At 38.4% G+C, this 18,061-nt stretch overlaps 1 protein-coding gene across 1 annotated transcript; it reads left to right on the top strand.

Annotated features, from left to right (window-relative positions):
* The first annotated feature begins 1,864 nt into the window (after positions 1–1,864).
* TSEN15 (tRNA splicing endonuclease subunit 15) lies at positions 1,865–17,470 on the top strand. Its single transcript, XM_019738115.2, has 5 exons — positions 1,865–2,043; positions 4,502–4,583; positions 4,885–5,020; positions 15,443–15,584; positions 16,120–17,470. Exons 1-5 carry the CDS (start codon positions 1,918–1,920, stop codon positions 16,138–16,140), a joined length of 507 nt encoding a protein of 168 aa, XP_019593674.2. The 5' UTR covers positions 1,865–1,917; the 3' UTR covers positions 16,141–17,470.
* Positions 17,471–18,061: the final 591 nt, after the last annotated feature.

Raw genomic sequence — 18,061 nt, forward strand, 5'->3', positions numbered from 1 at the left:
TCATCCAATTTGGGGAAATATTTTATTCAACTTTTTTTCCTGCTTCATTCTCTTTCTTTTCTCAGCTGGGTGTTCTATTTATAGGTATGTTCGATTGTTTGATATCATATTGTGGGTCTCTGAGGCTCTGTTCATTTTTTGAAAATCATTTTTCTTTGTTTTTCATCTTGGATGATTTCTTTTGCTCTACCTTCAAGTTCACTTTTTCCCCCTCTGCACTTTGGCTGTTAAATCTACCCAGTGAGATTTTTTTTTCTGAAATTTTAATTTTCAGGTGCAGGATTTCCATATGATTCTTTTCTTCTGCTGAGATTTTCTATTTGACTCCTGAGATTTTCATTCACTGAAAACATATTTTATTTTGCTTCATGGAGGATAGTTTTCATAGTTACTTTCAAATCCTTTTCTGTCTGTTTCAACATCTGATTCCTCTCAGGATCGGGCTCTAGAAAATGTAACCCAAATGTGATTTTCCTATGTCAGTAATTTTGATTCACGTCTTGGTCATTTTGAATGATGAGTTATGGAGGTTTTGGAGTCTATTATTTTTCCACGATGAGTGTTATTTCCTTTATATTAGTAGGTAAGTTTCTTGGCTGGATTATTTGCAAACTCTGTTTCTTAGGGGACAGCTCTGGTCTCAGTTCAGATCCTTTGTTGTTAACTGAACTGCTGTAATTCTGTTTTGAGTGGTTCAGGACCTGTCAGAGATGTGAGCCAACAGAGTTTGGGAAATCCCCTCTCTGGAGCCTTCCCTTCTGGGATTTCCTAATGTCTTAAGCATTCAGAGTTTTCTGGCTTCACTTTTCTGGTTCCCCAGATAAGAAAAATGGAGAGGTTTTCCATATGCACCCCTGCTGCTGCGGAGCCTGCCTCCTGGGCTGTACTGAGTCTCAAGCTAAATGCCAAGGAAAGGAAAATGTTCTTGTGTAACTCCTCATCTGTCTTCCAAGCAAGCTGCCCTTCCTACCAATGAGCCTGCTTCTGTTTGCTTTCAGTATATTCTGGTAGTTGCTTTTTGTATAACGTCCAAGTTTTATATTATAAATAGTTTCTACAGGGGGATAGTCCAGTAGGGTCTTAGGCATAGTTGGAAGCAGAAGTTCTCTCTCTGCCTGTGACTTTGAGTCTTGCCTTGCCAAATGCAGTAGCCTCCTAACCAGTCCCTGCTTCTTTCTACCTTTGCCTCCTAAGGTCTATTCTCAACATATCAGCCAGAGAGATACCATTAAAACCTAACAGGAACTTCCAGTGTTCTCTCCATGTCACTCATAGTAAATCCCAAAATGCTTACAATATCCTACTCTGCCTATCTGAAACTCCTCAACCTTGGCTTCCTGGGCCCGTGTTTATGCTCGTTTGCATCCTACTTTTCTGACCACTCATTCAACTATTCCTACTTCCTCTTGCTCCTCTAATCCTGAAAGGTGGGGCCACCCCAAAATTACGGCTCTTCGCAGTCTGGTCTTTCTTCTCTTCACTTTCATCTACAGAGATCTCATCCACTTCCACACTTTAAGCTTACATGACAGGACACTGAAGGAGACTTTCCCTGATCTCAGGAATTGGAGACCTGGACCCAATGCTGAACGCCAAGAGGCCATAAGGAGTCTCTGCTTTCTCAATAGAGCTGCAAACAGCACTGATGTCAGGGAGAGTTAAGGGCTTCTGGATAGTTAACCTTGTTCACTCGCGTATCTGCCCGGGTTGGGATACACGCACCGCGACACTAGAGTGCGTTTGTGCACGTTGTAGCTACTTGTGTCAGAAGGCGGGGCCGCTCTAGCTATGCTCCGGGTAGCGGCGTCCTCCCCCGCGGGGGCCGCCGGCCGCAGGGAGGCGGAACCCAGACGCGCGCGGCGCTGCTTCTGGCCGGGCGCGGGGCGCGGTGCACCACGGGCGCCGCCACTGGTCGGCATGGAGGAGCGCGGCGGCTCCGAGCCGGCCCCGGGCTGCAGCGGCCTGGGCCCGGGCGGCCCTCGCAGCGGCGGCGGCGCCCCCTCATGGGCCCCCGAGGACGCCTGGATGGGCACCCACCCAAAGGTCAGGCAGCGCGAGAGGAGCGGGGCGTGGGTTCAGGCCCCTCCCCCCGGCCGACCCCCGGGCTGCGCGCTTCCCTCCGCTGCTGCGGGGCCGGGTCGCGGAGTGTGCGCGCGACCCTCCCGGAAGGGGACCCGAGAGCACGCCGCCAGCCGCAGGCGGTGCTGGTTTTGTTTGTTTCGATGAGTTAAACTGTTGCTCAGACACTACCCACCTCCCCCACTTCGCTCCCCGTTTTTAACCGGAGGGAAAGACAAACCAGCCCCTCGCAAGCCCGAGGCCGACAACAGCCACACCACTAATATCTGGGTTTTGCCATCTAGGGCTGGTTCTGGGGATGGGCTCATTTACTCCTCGTAGTGACCACGCAAAAACAGTTTGTGGGCCCTGGATCGGAGCTAAGAGACTCTAATGATAAAGGTTTAGGCTCTTAGCCTCGGGCCCACACAGTGCGTTTTGATTTTGCTGAAGAGCAGCTCCCTGATTTTTCGAATTTCTTGGCAAGTTAGGTTCCTCCCCACAGCAGAACTACTCATCGGGTGGGTGTGTTTTTCTGTAGTAGCAGTAAAGGAGGGAAAGAGAGTTTCTTGCTTGTTGGGCAGATTGTTGCCTTGTACCAGGAACGTGCCAAGCAATGAATGGACAACGAATGGCGGCGATGGGGGTTTTGTAGGAATCCCAGGGACTGGGCTAGTAATTTTAGTAGAATTGCAGCCTCCTGCTGGAGAGCAGTGTTCATAAGGAATCACCTAAAAACAGTCAAGAAAAGGAAAATTTTGAGGCTACCAGTCTGAGACGTTAACCCCTTTTCATTTTATCCTGCTTACTTTTTTCTAGAAATTCTGTGCCCTTATTCCCCCTCCAGGTGAGAGAAACACACAGTAACACGGAGAGGTCATGCAGTGCCATAGAAAGAAAAACCATAACGTGGAGAAGCAGCACAGTGGTTAGGAGTCTGAACGCAAAGTCACATTGCCTGAGTTTGAATCCCGGTTCTGTCACCAGCTTTATTGATTGGGGGCAAGTTGTTTAATCTCATTGTTTCCTCATATGTAAAATTGGAGTAATAGCTTACCTCCTAGGGTTATTACAGGATTATATCAGTTAATGTGTGTAAAGCAAGTGACACATAGTAAGCTCTGTGTAAGTATTTAATAAGTAAAACACCCGTAACAGGTTTTAAAAACCTCTTCTAGATTTGGTGGTGCTGTCAGTGTTTATAATTGCAGATTTTTTTCCCTTTGACGTTAATGGCTATATAAGCCTTGACCATCAGATCTTCCCTTTTGATTTTCTTCCTGAAGGATCTAATTGATTAATAAGAAAGAAAAGAAAATACGTTGGGTGCTTGATTTTTCCAGTTCTGCATTTTTAATATTCGATTTGAAAATAACGTAGTCTACCCAGTAATATGGTATCCGACGTATCATCCTTAAACACCACTTTCATTATATTAGTCTCATGCTTAGAAATCCTCCATGTTTCCTTATGGGAAAAAAGGCAGACTTTTAGCTGAACTGTCAAGGCCTTGCAACCTGGTTCCCAATTACGTTTTCAAGCACATGTGAAGTTGGAGGAAAACTAGCCACACCCCTGCACCTGTATACTTGCACTGAAGCGGTGACACCGGTAGGAGAATGTGACATCAGATATGCAGCCATGCGGCTCTGCTGATCCCTCACCACTGCATTAGCCCCGCTTACTCATCTAGCCACTGACATAGGTGGACAATCTCAGGCATCCCCTGAAGGAGTAAACTCCTAGAGGTTCCCCCAGTGCTGACCAGCAAGTCTGAAAGCAGCAGTAGCAGCTTTCTTGGTCCTTTCTTTAAAATCCAGCAATTAAAGAACTCCCTACTCTTAAGTGAGAAGAGGTGGGGAAAGAGGCCAGGAGTGGTATTCTAGCAGATTTTTCTCCAATGCAAATAAGAGACCAGGGAAATAGAGGCTTCCACTGACATGCTGCAACAAAAATCTTATTAAAAAATGTCTCTACTCCTGGCAGGTAGGTTTGTTTATAGGCCCTTGAATATGTGTGGCTTATTCTCATCTCTGTGTGATTACTTACACTGTTACTCTACCTTCTCAATTTACTCAAATCGTACATGTCCTCCAGGGCTCAATTGCATCCCACATCTGCCATAAAACATTCACCAATTAAGCCATCTGAATGGAGCATCTCTGACCTGTTGTGTCACGTTTTTGTAATTCCACTCACTTAGCTTTTAATTACTTACTGTCATATTGTTATTTGCCTAACAAGTAAGTATGCAATGTGTTTATCCAATAATTGGAAGTTTTTTAGATGCAAGGATCAGATCTTAAATTGCCTTGTAACTCCTACTCTACCTAGAAAAGAGTTTTATATATTATATATATTTAATAAATAGTTGTTGATTGAGTGAAAGAAAATATTAAGAGATTCATCCTTCTCTGATTAACAATTACCTTTTGATTTTCAGTATTTAGAAATGATGGAATTAGATGTGGGAGATGCCACCCAAGTTTATATAGCATTCTTGGTTTACCTGGACCTCATGGAGAGTAAGTTACTTGTTTATATTGTTTCATTATTGGGGCTGTGGTGAAGAGTTGGGGAGTTAGGTTGAGATATTGCATTGCTGACATTATAATAAGCCATCATACATGCATTTACTGTTAATTTTGTCAATTTAGTCATTTCTTCATTTACATTAGAAATCACCGGGTAGCAGAAAATACTGAAAAATAAAGAGAAGAGAGTGTTATGAGTGGTGTTTTCTCAGCTGAGTATTAGGTAGAAGTTTAGAATTTTGATTTTTGATTTTTGATAAACACTGCTGTCCATTCAATGATGCTCTTTCAGGTAAAAGCTGGCATGAAGTCAACTGTGTGGGATTACCAGATCTCCAGCTCATCTGCCTTGTTGGTACCGAGATAGAAGGAGAAGGGTTACAGACTGTGGTGCCTACACCCATCAGTGCGTCCCTCAGCCATAACAGGTGGGCAGGTGATTTTGGTCTTTGGTTGACAGGTTAGTTCATCACATCGTACACCTTCAGCTTACGCAGTGTTATATGCCAGTCATGCCTCAATGAAAAAAAATGAAAGCATGGTGGAATGTGAGTGGATGAGAATGATAATCTATTACGGGGAATATTAATTTTCTGTTAAGAATAACATGACAACTTTGACACTTCATTGTTAGAAATAAACTGTTTTCCACATACCGCACAACCCATCTGAGCACAGCAGTTTTGCTATCCTACACTAGGCTGCTTAGCTGTTTGATTAGAGTACTTTTTATAAAAATGTTCTTTATTCCTTAAAAACTTTAAATAGCATTTTTATTACTAGAGAATCTGGGTGGTATACAAGCCCGAGAACCAGAGGACTTGGTGATTTGCTGGAGGTGCAATTTCATGTTATTTACAAAGGGCATATAGCATAAAAGGCATTACCGCTATCCCCTGTATTGAGGTCCCAAGTTTGTAAAACTGGACCAAACCCTGTCATTTACATAGTTAACTACAACTTAGTTATAAAATATTTCTCTAGTGATGACAATAAGTCATCTCACTGTATCCTTTAAAACCACTTCAGTAGCTATCTTGACTATTGAGTGGCAGAGAGGCCTATATTAATATATTTGCATGGCTTATTCTTTCTGTTATTTATTTTATGGTGTATATGGATTTGCTGATTCCTTAAAAGGTGACAATTTTAGATAAGATTTAACATTATATCTGAGTGAATTTCTAAGACTCCTTACACAGTTTTTGTATCCGTTTCCCACTTACTTTCCCAGGCTTTGAATCTGGTGATTTTATGTAGTTTCTGGCAATAGTGCAGTCAGATTCCATTACAACATGAATGTGTGTTAGAATGGCAGTGAGTGAATGCACTACTCTGAGCAGAAGTACAGTTTGTGACTGGTGTTTTCTGTAAAGCAGTTATACATAGTATATTTTCATAGTTAAAACACTTCGGCGTATTTTTCAAGTCTCAGGAGGTCTTTCAGGTTAAAGTTGGTATGAAATAACCTGTGGGATTACTAGCTCTCCAGCTCATCTCCTTTGTTGGTACTGAGACCGAAGGCGGAGGTTTACAGACTGGTACCTACACCCATCAGTGCTTCCCTTGTGTCAAGATTGATTGCATACTAATTGCCGATCTCCAATGGGAGAATAGAATTGGTAGACTAGCCATATCTGCTTATCTAGTGGGAAAAGATGCTGATGGAGTATGAGGTTGTTTGTTTCTTGAAGGGAAGGACACGTCTCCTTTTTCTCTCATCTAAAAATACTCCCTAATGCTGATGTAAAATAATTTTTAGCTTACATTTTAAAATACTGTATTATGTATTTGGATTGTATATACATATGGGGAAGTACTCTAGATTGTTTCTTACTAAGGTAAATCTAAGAACCCATGTAGCACGTTTGGTAAATGACTGTAGAGGTTATGAGGACAGTTTCCCCAGACCCAGCAATGACATAAAATCATCTTAGTCGTTTCATAGAGGCCAAAGGGACCAGATGAATTTAAAGCTGAGACAAGCAGAGGAATCCTAACGAAAGCTAGGGGCCTTTTTTTTTGTGCTAAAGTAGCAAATGAAGTCAACTTTCTGGTCAGATAGGTTGATTAGCTTCTTTTTTGGACCACTTTGGCCACTGATATTTGTTGAGTGTCCCTAAATGGGAGAAGTATATTACAATGAAGTTAGGATAATAATATTACAGGTTTCTGTAGTATTAGTATTACAGGTAATTCTAAATGGGAAAATATCTTAAGTAACTTACACGAGGACCCATAGCAAATTATGAGGGAAAAAATGCTTTTCTATTTTTTAATCACAAATTTTTTTCCTGATAGAACCTATGTTGTCTCCCATTTCAATGTCATTTTAGTTTCTTCAGTAAAATATGAGAGGTGTGCTGAAAACTAAAACCACAGTTGCCATATTTTAAGCTTATCTGTGTTTATACATGTTATGAGTTTTGAAAAAAAAGATGAGTGTTTTGTAAATGATAAAATCCGGAGACAGTTAAGATACTGTTTTTGAAATGATCTATAAATCTTTTTGGCTTAGTAATACAATGAATCATTCATCCTTTTAAACCTGACTGAATTACAATATAAATGACTCTCCCTATTGGTGCCAACGCAGAACAGTGGATAGCATATGTCATGGTGGAACCTCTTCAGTGGCCATTTTATGCCCCCAGTCCCACATGTTGGTGGCATTTTGTTTGCTTTTTGGTGATTGATAACCTCTAAAATGGACATTTTACGTGAGAGCAATTTTTTCCAGATGTTCTCTTTCTTAGCATCTTCCAATCTGAATATTACTCTAGAAATTTGGAAAAAGGCTTCAACATTCCACGTACCAAACTGGTCATCTGTTAGTCAGTAGCCATAAGGCTAAAAGTCTAGGAACGTTGGTCAGTTGGTTTGATCAAGACTCTTGGCTATATTATTGCAATTTACTATGTGGTCCTTCTTTATAACATGCATTTATTGCTACTCAATATATTTAGTTTTCTTTTAATTGTTTACTGTCTTCCTATCCCTACAAGAAAACATGAAAGCAGGAACTTTGTTCTGTTCATTGCAATTTCCCCAGTGCCTAGCCTGGTACCTGGTACTTGGTATTCATTATGTGTTTATTGAATGACTGAATGAACTCTCTTAGACTACTAAGTTCCTGCAGTGGAGACTTGCTAAATAAAATGTTAAAGAATATAAGGATATGCTCAAGTAACCTTCCAAGAGTTTCTAAAAAATTAGAATGTCTGCAAAATCCATCTGCTTGCAATATTTGTTGCTATTGCCCACACTTCGCACTGTAACTATAATATGCATTTAGGATAGAGAACAATCACAGGTCTGGAGAGGCACTCTCAGTGATAGGAGAAGCCTCCTTACCTTTCGGTGAATTTTTTTTCATTCGTATCTATACCCCTACCTTTCATCCCTTCTTTTTCCTTAGTGTCTTGGGAAAAAGGACTTAATGTTAATGGTGGAGTAAATGGTTACTAGAACTAAGTGAATTCCTTCTTTAGAAGATTGAAAAACAATTTTTCAATTGAGGTATAATTGACATATAACATTATATTGGTTTCAGGTGTACAACATAATGATTCGATACTTGTATCTGTTGTGAAATGAACACCATAAGAAGTCTAGTTAACAACATCACCTTACATAATTACAAGAAAATTGTTTCTTGTAATAAGAACTTTTAAGATCTACTGTTGCAAGTTTTGATTATGCAATGCATTATTATTAACTAGATTTAGAACATTTTAAAAGATTGTTCTTAATTATGAGATTTGATCCTGAAATGCTACAGTTTGTTTTGAAGAATACCCTATTAATTATTTCCCTGTATTTCCACTCTTCAAAAGTATATTCTTTGTTATAAATTCATTTAATGACCATTATTTTATGTGAGGCCTAAAGTTTAATAACGTGTATAATGATTTCTGTCCGTTGACTTGCCTGCATGTCGTATGTGTGTCCTCATATTACCTCTGTTGGAAATCTGTTGCTGGTGAAACCCCCAATTCTGGCAGCTTCTTTTAACTGACACAGCAATTTTTCTCTCATCCTCCAAAAGAAAAGCTTGCAGTTTCTATTAGCAGAATGGCTTCCCACTGCGGTGAATAGCTACACAGGCACTTAATTGTTCAATAACGCCCCCTGGGAGTTTAGCCACCTTGCTTTTTCGCTAGGAAGTCACTGGCATGATTCCCGAGGAGGCTCTCTGTTATCCTTGAAAGTTTTCTTCGGGATTGAGCCTGCGGAGGAATAAGGCTTCTTGGGCACCAATTTAAATTTACATTGTGTTTCAGAGTTGGATGATGGGGTGTCATTCCAAAATACCATAATGAGGCAGATCAAGGAGTTAATGTCTTTAATTGATGAGGCTACAGCACATGCCATTTGGTCCCGTTGAAGAGGACAGAAGGAGAATATTGCTTTCTGTGGGTTGAAAATAATAATAATTTTAACCCATGATATATTCTGTTTCAACAATATTTGAAGTTAAAAGTAATATTGCCTTCAACTTTCTTGTCTTCTGTGTAAATGTCCCGTTATGACATAGTCTGTATTGTAGGATTGACACAGAAAAATGAATGCTCAGGTTTATGGAGGTATTTAGATAGCTCGGAGGAAGGGCTGTACCTGTCTGTTTGCCTCAGGCTTGTTTTCAAGTTTGCTTTATTAAAATTGGAACCACTCTGTTTTCAGTATGCTGAGCTTTCTGAATAGTTATGAGAAAGAAAAACCTGTTACAGACATCAAATTCTGTTACTGTTGATGAACAACTATGATTTTTACTGATTTATCTCTTTTTTCAGGTGGGTTTTTTTCCCTTGAGATATAAAGAACTCAAAAATATGAAATTTTTCTTATTAACACATAGGTTATGTTTTTCATAGGTGGATTTCTGTCAAATGAACTATAAAGACTTATCTAAATTATTATTTTAGATTTGTGTGATGAACCATCTCTACAATATTTTTCCAAAGAACTGAGGTTTAAAAAAAATGTATATGTGTATATGTGTATATATATGTATATATACATATACATACACACACACACACACACACACACACACACACACACACACACACTTTGTTCTATGGTTTCTAAATTAAGATTTGAAACTGTAAGCTGGTTAGAAGTTAAGTGAGATAGTATTTTAGTGTTTCATTGTTTTCAGCATCTTTATAGTTTGTGATGTTTAAAATAGAACTTTGGAACCTTTTGTTGTTGTTGTTACTAGATTGAGAAAGCAGTCTGTTGACTTAAAGGCAAAGTAAACATTTTTAGGAGTTTATCAGTTTTGTATAAAGGAAAACAAACAAGAACAGTCTCGAATGGGGAAAGGTGATGACATTACTTTAAACATATGTTAAAAAATAGACTAGAAGAGATCCTCGACAAGAATCTTTGTAAGACTCCCCAAGCTGTGCTTGGAGTAGCACAGGCAGAGAAACTGTTTTAGTCCGTTATTACCAGACATTCATTGGTAAGATTCTCCCCACCCCCCACAACCAAGGAGGATAAAGAGCTCAGACATGGGAACTTCCACTTCAGTTCTGACAGTGACTTCCCTCAGCTCTGAGGACAAATCCCTCTTTACAGCTCTGAGCTAATTTTCAAATTTTAGGGTTGCCCACATGGGTGTTTTGAGTAAGTCTGAAAATGTTCTGCTGTTTATATCAAAGAACCCTGGAAACAAATATGAATGAAATGGAAATTTCTATCCCAAATTTCAATATATGGTCTAAAATTTCCACACAGTTTACCTTAGGAAACACACACACACACACACACACACACACACACACACACACACACACGTACATTCTGATTTAAATATCATATTTTGAGAAATGGAAAATATGTAAAAGTTGTCTTAATAGATTTTTTCCCTTCCATCTGTGTCCCGTCCTCATTATACTACGCCAGTTAGGGTTGTTTAAAGAACCTTTTAACTTTTGTGTATTGTAGTGGCTTCAGTGCCATTTCCCATCAGTGCTGAGTATTGAAGTTTCTAATATCTGTGGTTGCTTCATCTAAATAATCTCTTTGTAAAGTAAATCTCTGATATGAACAGGAATCTAGCTGATTTTTATGCAGTTTAACAAAGCTAGAAATTACTTCTTAAGGGAAGGGGGTGGATAAAAGCATTATGTCCCAATTTGCAATGTAGCAAAGCTGGCATAGTACTATATAGTGATACTTGTATTTGGTGAGTACTTGACAGTTGGCTAAGCCTTTTTATGTGTGCTACCTCATCGATCGTTAGTCCTATGTGTGGATATAGAGGTGTATTATCTTCATGTTACAGCACCATTTGTTGAAAAGAATTTCTCCATTGAATTGCCTTTTGTCAAAAATCAACTGACCAGGCTTATAGCATAATAAGTAATACATATGTAACAATATAACATAAAGGATGGGAGAGGGAATGGAGCTATGTAAGAGCAAGGAAATCACATCAGAGAGTGACTTGAAGAAATAAAGAGTACCAGAAATATTAAATATGTAGGTTAATATGAAAGACTAATCTATTTTTTAATCCTTTCTTCTCTTAACTTTTAAAAAAGACATAAGATTATATAAAGCAATAATTATAACATTGTATTATTGAGTTTATAATATATAGACATAGTATATATGACAGTAACAGCACAAAGAAGGGAGAAAGAAATGAACTATATTGGAGAAGTTTCTATATTTTGTTAGAATTGAGTTAGTATTAGTCTGAAGTAAATTGTGGTGAGATGTATATAGTAATCTCTAGAGCTGTCACTAAGAAACTGAAAAAAAAAAAACTGTAGTAAAAAAAACAACAAATAAATTAAAATGGTGCACTAGAAAATATCTATTTAATACAAAAAAAGGTGGTAAAGGAGGAACAAAAAGACGTGATATATAAAAAACAAAAATAAAATGGCAGACATAAATCCAACAATACCAGTATTAACATAAATGGATTAAACACTTCAAAGGGCAGAAAATACAAGACTGGATATAAAAACAAGATCCCACTAGATGCCCTCTCTGAGAGACACACTACATTCAGAGACACCAATTTGGAAGTTTCAGCCATTGCTTCTATAATGCTATAGTCTGAATGTGTTTTCCCAGGTTTTATCTGTTGAAATTCTAATCCCTAAAGATGATGATACTAGGAGGTAGGGCTGCTGGGAGGTGCTACGTCATGAGGTTGAAGCCCCCATAAATGAGATTAGCGCCTGATAAAGAGATTCGCTGCCTCCTTCATTCATCATGAGAGGACCCAGGAAGAGAGAAGGCGTCAGCTTCGAGGCAGGAAAATGACCCACACCAGAACATGGCAGGGCTGGAACCCCAATCTTGGACTTTCTGGCCTCCAGAACTAGAAGAGAGAAATTTCTGTTGCTGACAAGCTACCCAGTTTGTGGTGTTCTCTTGCACCAGCCCAGATGGACTAAGACACACACCCTTCTTTTTCCTTTCTTTCCGCAATTCCAATTACACATGGTAATTTATTTGATACGGTACCAAAGGCCTCTCATGTTTTATTTTTTAATTCCTTTTTTCTCTCTATTTCAATTTAGTTTCTTTCAATTTAGTGACAAGTTTTCAAGTTTGCTATTGCCGTGCCTAGTCTACCATTAAGCCTAGTCAGTACTTTAAAAATATATATTATTTAAAAATTCTAGAATGTCCATTTTATTTTCTTTAGAATTTCTACTTTTTCTGCTTCAATTTTTTTATCTTGTCACCCATTTTGTCTTTTTTTCTTAGTACTATAACGTATTGACAATAACTATTTGAGAGCCTTTAGCTATTAATATCATCATCTGAGTTTTTTACCAACCATCGTTTCCAGAAGGTCTTCTTATGTTGACTTTTGGCTCTTGATTATTAGATACATTTTCCTGCTTCTCTTCACATCGTTTAGAATTTTTTACATTTTTCACTATATACCGGACAGTGTATATGAGTAATAGACTGATGTTGATGGTTCCCCACCCCAAAGAGCTTATCCTTTCCTATATCTGGCAAGTGGGGTAAAGGCCTGATGTAGCCAGTGTTACTGGAAGTCAAGAGGGGTCACGGCTGAGTTGCAGCTTTAGTTATCTCAGTTCTGTTCTGGTTTCAGATGTCTAAAGAATGGGTTCAGGCCTCTGTCTTCGGCAAGACTGTGACCAGAGCTTGCTTCTTGCTTTCCAGTCCCTTCCCTAGTTTTGGGTGTTGTTGCTTCAACGCAGCAAAAGTCCCATGAGAGAGAATTGGTGAACTGGAGGGATTGGTGTCTTCCCAGAGTCCAATCTGCCGTGCCTGTTCCTATGCGGCTGTTACACGTCCTGCTGGTTTCTCCTTGACCCAGTGGCGTTGCTTGTTTGTGGCAGGCTCACTCCTGTAGACATTTGTGCCCACACTTAGTAATTGCCCTCAGAGACAGAAGTGGCTGTCTCTCTCTACTTACCTGGGAAGGACTCATTTCTTTTTGGAATTGACTTCCTTCAATCTTCTTTTTAATGGCTGTAAAGAAAAATGTGATATTTTAAAGCAACCGAGGTCTTTTCTTATTGTTATGGTAGGAATGGTGGTCTTTTGAGATCTTCTGCGTCCTAATTAGCAAGTGGAACGTCTTCCTGCTGATTTTGAATAAATAATATTGAAAAAAACTGTACTGCCCTGTGATCATGTCTTCCATTCTTACTCTTAACCTTTTTCATAGTGTAGAGTAGGGATCAGCAAAGCTTTTCTTAACGAGCCAGATAGGAAACATTTCAGGTCTGTGGGAAGAGTGGCACGATTGACGCTCTTACGTAGGAACTTACAGAACCACACAAAATGTATCATTTAAAAATGAAGACCATTCTTTGTTCATGGGCCGTGAAAAAATAAGTGACCATAGTTGCCAAGCCCTGGTGTAGAGACAAGTGATAAAACAATTTGAATGTTTTGATGAACAAAAAGCAAGTGAATATCAGATACTTTTAAGAAATTAAATTCTAGGGACTTCTTTGGTTCCAAGTCATACACCATTTACCATTGTGTATCTCCAATAATAAGTACTGAAAATGATGATCCTGAGTTAAGCCACGTTGAATTTTTTAGTGTAACAAAGTTGCATAATACATTTTAGAAAAACATTTGTCAGGAATTTATTTTAAAGTTTATATTCCTAAAGATTTATTGTAGCCACATGGAAACCTTCATTCAAAAAGCTTCATTCATTGTGCCCAGGTATTTTACCACATATTGGACATTAACAAATTAAAAAAAAAAAAAAAAAGCTTTCACCCTGAAGATGGGTATAAACACAAGGTAGTTGATTATATTAGGTTGGTGCAACAGGGATTGCGCTGTTTGCAATTGTTTTTAACCTTTAGAAGCACAATTACTTTTGCAACAACCTGGTAGTAATGTAGGTTTGTAGGAGGGGCCTTTGTAGGGTAGGATACGTAACTTTGCCCAGAGGTTGGGGAAAGACAACAGGAAAGACTCAGAGAGAAGATGATGCTTTGCTGATTCTTAAAAAGGAATTAACAGTTTGCAGGGAGACAGATTTTATTTATCCAACTTAGTTTCAGCTTTTCCAGAAGGTTATTGCTGTTTTAAATTGCTTAAAAATCTCCAATGTCTATTACTGATTTTTTAAAAATAAAGTATTATAATTATTATAGTAGTAAAAATACAAGGCAGAGACTTTTCTTTTTAGATTCTTTATAGTTTCAGTAGCTAATAGGATGGGTGAAGAGTGACCAAAAGAATTTTTACTTAGGGATGGGAAGTAGAACTTAAGGGGACAAATTATACTTTTGCTAAAGAGAATATAGTGTTGAATTATTTATGTATTCAGTGGTAGCATGTTAATAGGCTGGTAAATCTTTTTTCAATTTCTGGAGACTTGGTTAGCTTAGTGAAAAAGGCAACTGAGCATTTTTTATTTGCCTTTTAAAGAAAGCTCTGAAGGTTACATTTACTGAATTGTCGAACACAGGCTTTATTGAGTAGGTAATAAGGATTTTTAGTTTGTATAAACAGAAGTCGATAGTGTTTTGAAGAACTAGATATTAAATTTGATAGACTATTTTCCACAGCAAGCAAACTGAACTTGTGTATAACATTGATTGTTTGATATATAAATTTTACCCAGAAAGGTTTATTTCTCTCTATATTTTTCTCTTAGCTTTTATGAAGCATTGGAATACATATTGAGAACCATAAAAATATCTATAGTTAGATCTAATAATCCCAATACTTGGAAAGACCCAACAAACATTCCAAAAGAAACAACTACCTGAAAAAAGATGACCATCACAGCTTATATGTATTAGCACCTTCACCCCCCAAACATGACAGAACTTTATAGCAATTGGGGAATGATGGGATAAATTATTAGTAATATTATATAGCCATTTACATAGGTAGTAATTATGAACACTGTGGGGGGAATATTTATTGCAGTCCATTTGGTACAAACCTCAGTACCAAAGTGCTTCGCTGTAAGTAAGATAAAGTTGGAAAATGAACACTCATGATCCATAGCCAATTCAGATGCACGGAACACTCACTGTTAGTTTCAGCTTTTCCAGAAGTTTATTCCTCTTTTAAATCGCTTAAAAATCTCATTCTGTAGATTCCTAAGTACAGTTTGATTCTCTCAGGTATGATGATCAGGAGAGATGGGTGAATGCAAAAGAGAAGGATTGAAAGTCTGCAGATAGCCCTTCCTTGCTGTGTGACAAGACAACGTTAAATGTTTATTTTTGAGTCTTCAGACATTTCCTTAGCATTATGGATATAATATTGTTGCCTACCTCTTCCCCAAGATTTTACAGAATTTGATCTTATTAATTGAGTGACTGTGAATCCTAAATGTATTGTGACTTTATTTTCAGGATAAGGGAGATACTGAAGGCGTCTCGAAAATTGCAAGGTGATCCAGACTTGCCGATGTCTTTTACTTTGGCCATAGTGGAGTCCGATTCCACAATAGTCTATTATAAACTCACTGATGGATTTATGCTGCCAGACCCTCAGGTCAGTTTTGAGGCAAATAACAGTAAACAGTGAAAAAAGAGAAACATTATGACATGATTCTAATTGTGAATCGAGCTATTCATAAAACTGACTCTTCCTCTGCAGTATGAAAATTCAAGAAAATAATAAGCCTCTCTTTTCATACCTCAGGAAAATGCTATATTTTGTTCAGTGACATGTGCCTAGTTTTTGTAAAAATAGTTTGATTTCCTTACAATATGGAGAATTTCATAGTTTCCCCGTGTAATTCATGAAGTCACAGTGTATTTTATTATTTGATGAGTAAATGAGGTGGAATGTAAAGGCTAAAAATAGTTTTAACCAAAAGAATACTTCTTTAGGTTGTGTTAAATTGGTTGACATTTTGACAGGAATATTTTAATAAAATAGATGTGTTATCTATTCTGTCTTTACATACTGTGTTAGCATTAGGATAATTACATTAAGGTATCTTTCTAGTTTTACTTTTAAATTACATTATTCATTGGGGAACAGGTCCATCCTGATCTTTTTTTTTTTTTTTGTCATGTTACAGAATATTTCCCTTAGAAGATGACATCTCTACCTCCCGACGCTTGCTTTATTCAACAAGACTGGATTTGAGACCCATCAACCTGCTTAATCTTTTATCTCAGAGGTAGTCAGGGTTGACGTAGCTGGTCCCATTCCATCCGTTGTTTCCTAAAGAATATAACTTTCTTTAGAAGAATTTTGTTGTTGTTCAAAAATATAGCGTAGTTGCTCTAGAACTTTCTTACCTGGAGACCGTTCAATTACAGTTGTATACAGGTTTATGCCTAGGATGTGTTAAGGGGAGTGACACGTTTCTTCATCCTGCACTTACGGCTGCCTCACTGTTCGTTGCTGCCACTGCCAGCACATAGTTGAGGCTGCCACCTCTGTCCCTTAGTCAGCCCTCTCCGTGCCTTTGGCTACGGCAGCCAGTCTGGAGTGACCTTTCATATACATCTGGTCACCTGGAGAGTTTACTTCGTCTGCTTTTTCATCCCCAGTAGAAAGTGAGAAAAAAATTCTTTCAGTTGTTTTTAGTGTTGCAATTACCGTTACTTCCCTCTTGGTTAACTTTAAATCGAAACTGGAACAATGCTCTTCCAGGGTGTAAGCTCACATGTCTAGATTTATAGGGACCAGAGAAATGCTACCTATCGGAGTACTGAGGCTTCTTTTCCTTCTATTCCCACCACCCTTACTATGTCACAGTAGACCATCACCAGAGAAACACTGGGGGACAATGTCAGCCTTAAAAACAGCTTATGAATTAGACCCAGTTATTCCACTTTTGTCATAATCTATTCCAATTAAGGTGCCTGAAGTATAAATTATTATAAGCATGAGGGTGTTATAAGTGACATCACTTGTAATAGCCAGATTAAAAGTTTAGGGCGGGGGTCAATAAACTTTTCCTACAAAGTGCCATTTTAGGCTCTGTAGACCATATAGTCCCTGTCACAGCTTTCAACTCTGCAATTTGTAGCATAAAAATAGCGATAGACAATAGGTAAACAAATGGGCAAAGCTGTGTTCCAGTAAAACTTTATTTCCAAACACAGACCCAGAGTTCACCAACGCTTGGTTTAGGGAAATAGTCAACAAACAGGTATATATCTCCAATGAATCGTACATTATTGTATTCTTCAAAGTTAGTAATGAATATAATAAACATGAGAAAATACTAAGTAAACATGATACAAAAGTGTATCAATGGGTATTATCATGGCTGTAAATAGCACACCAAACATGACAAATTACTATTTGTCATTTGCTTATAATAGGATGGCAGCGCAGCAAAAGGATGACTTGGTCTTTCTTCAGTATTTCAGTTTTTCTTTATTTGTATTTTATAATAAAAATGTTTTTTAAAAGTACCTTGAAATCTGTATGAGTTATCTATCATTGCATAATAATATTACCACAAACTTAGCAATTTAAAAGAGCACTCATTTGACATCTCAAAGTTGAGTCCTTTATAAGGTCAGGGTACTGGCCAGGGCTGCAGTCTCATCTGAGTCTCGACCGGGGAAGGGTCTTCTTCCTCACTCGTGTGGTTATTGGCAGCTTTCCATTCCCTGTTGGCTTTGGACAGAGAGCCTCAGTTCCTAGTGGGCTGTTGCCAAGAGGCCACTTTCAACTCTTTGCCACTTGGGCTTTGCCAGCTCAACTGGTTGCTTCCTCAAAGCCAGCAAGGAGAGTCTCAGCAAGATGGACCTCATAATCTTATGTAATGTACTCTTGACCATCCTTTGCCGTATTCTGTTAGTTAGAAGCAAGTCACAGCTAATTACTCTAGAAAATGAGAATAACAAGAATGGAAAAATGGCAAAAGTAGGGACACTACAAAATGGTATAAGAGCATCATTCTTGGTCTGTAGTAGTGATATTTGAATGTTACTTTTGATAATATTTGAATTTTCTATTTTTGATGGAAGTTCTTGGAACTCTTTCAGATTTCCTCTGCT

The sequence above is a fragment of the Rhinolophus sinicus genome, linkage group LG17 (assembly GCF_036562045.2).
Source record: "Rhinolophus sinicus isolate RSC01 linkage group LG17, ASM3656204v1, whole genome shotgun sequence".
Classification (NCBI taxonomy): Eukaryota; Metazoa; Chordata; class Mammalia; order Chiroptera; family Rhinolophidae; genus Rhinolophus; species Rhinolophus sinicus.

What these genes read in the sequence shown, in the direction of transcription:
- TSEN15 (XM_019738115.2), top strand. Translation starts at nt 1,918, where the DNA reads ATGGAGGAGCGCGGCGGCTCCGAGCCGGCCCCGGGCTGCAGCGGCCTG. An exon ending in GGATGGGCACCCACCCAAAG is followed by an intron (nt 2,044 to 4,501) that starts GTCAGGCAGCGC and finishes TTTGATTTTCAG; the next exon opens with TATTTAGAAATGATGGAATT. An exon ending in GCGTCCCTCAGCCATAACAG is followed by an intron (nt 5,021 to 15,442) that starts GTGGGCAGGTGA and finishes CTTTATTTTCAG; the next exon opens with GATAAGGGAGATACTGAAGG.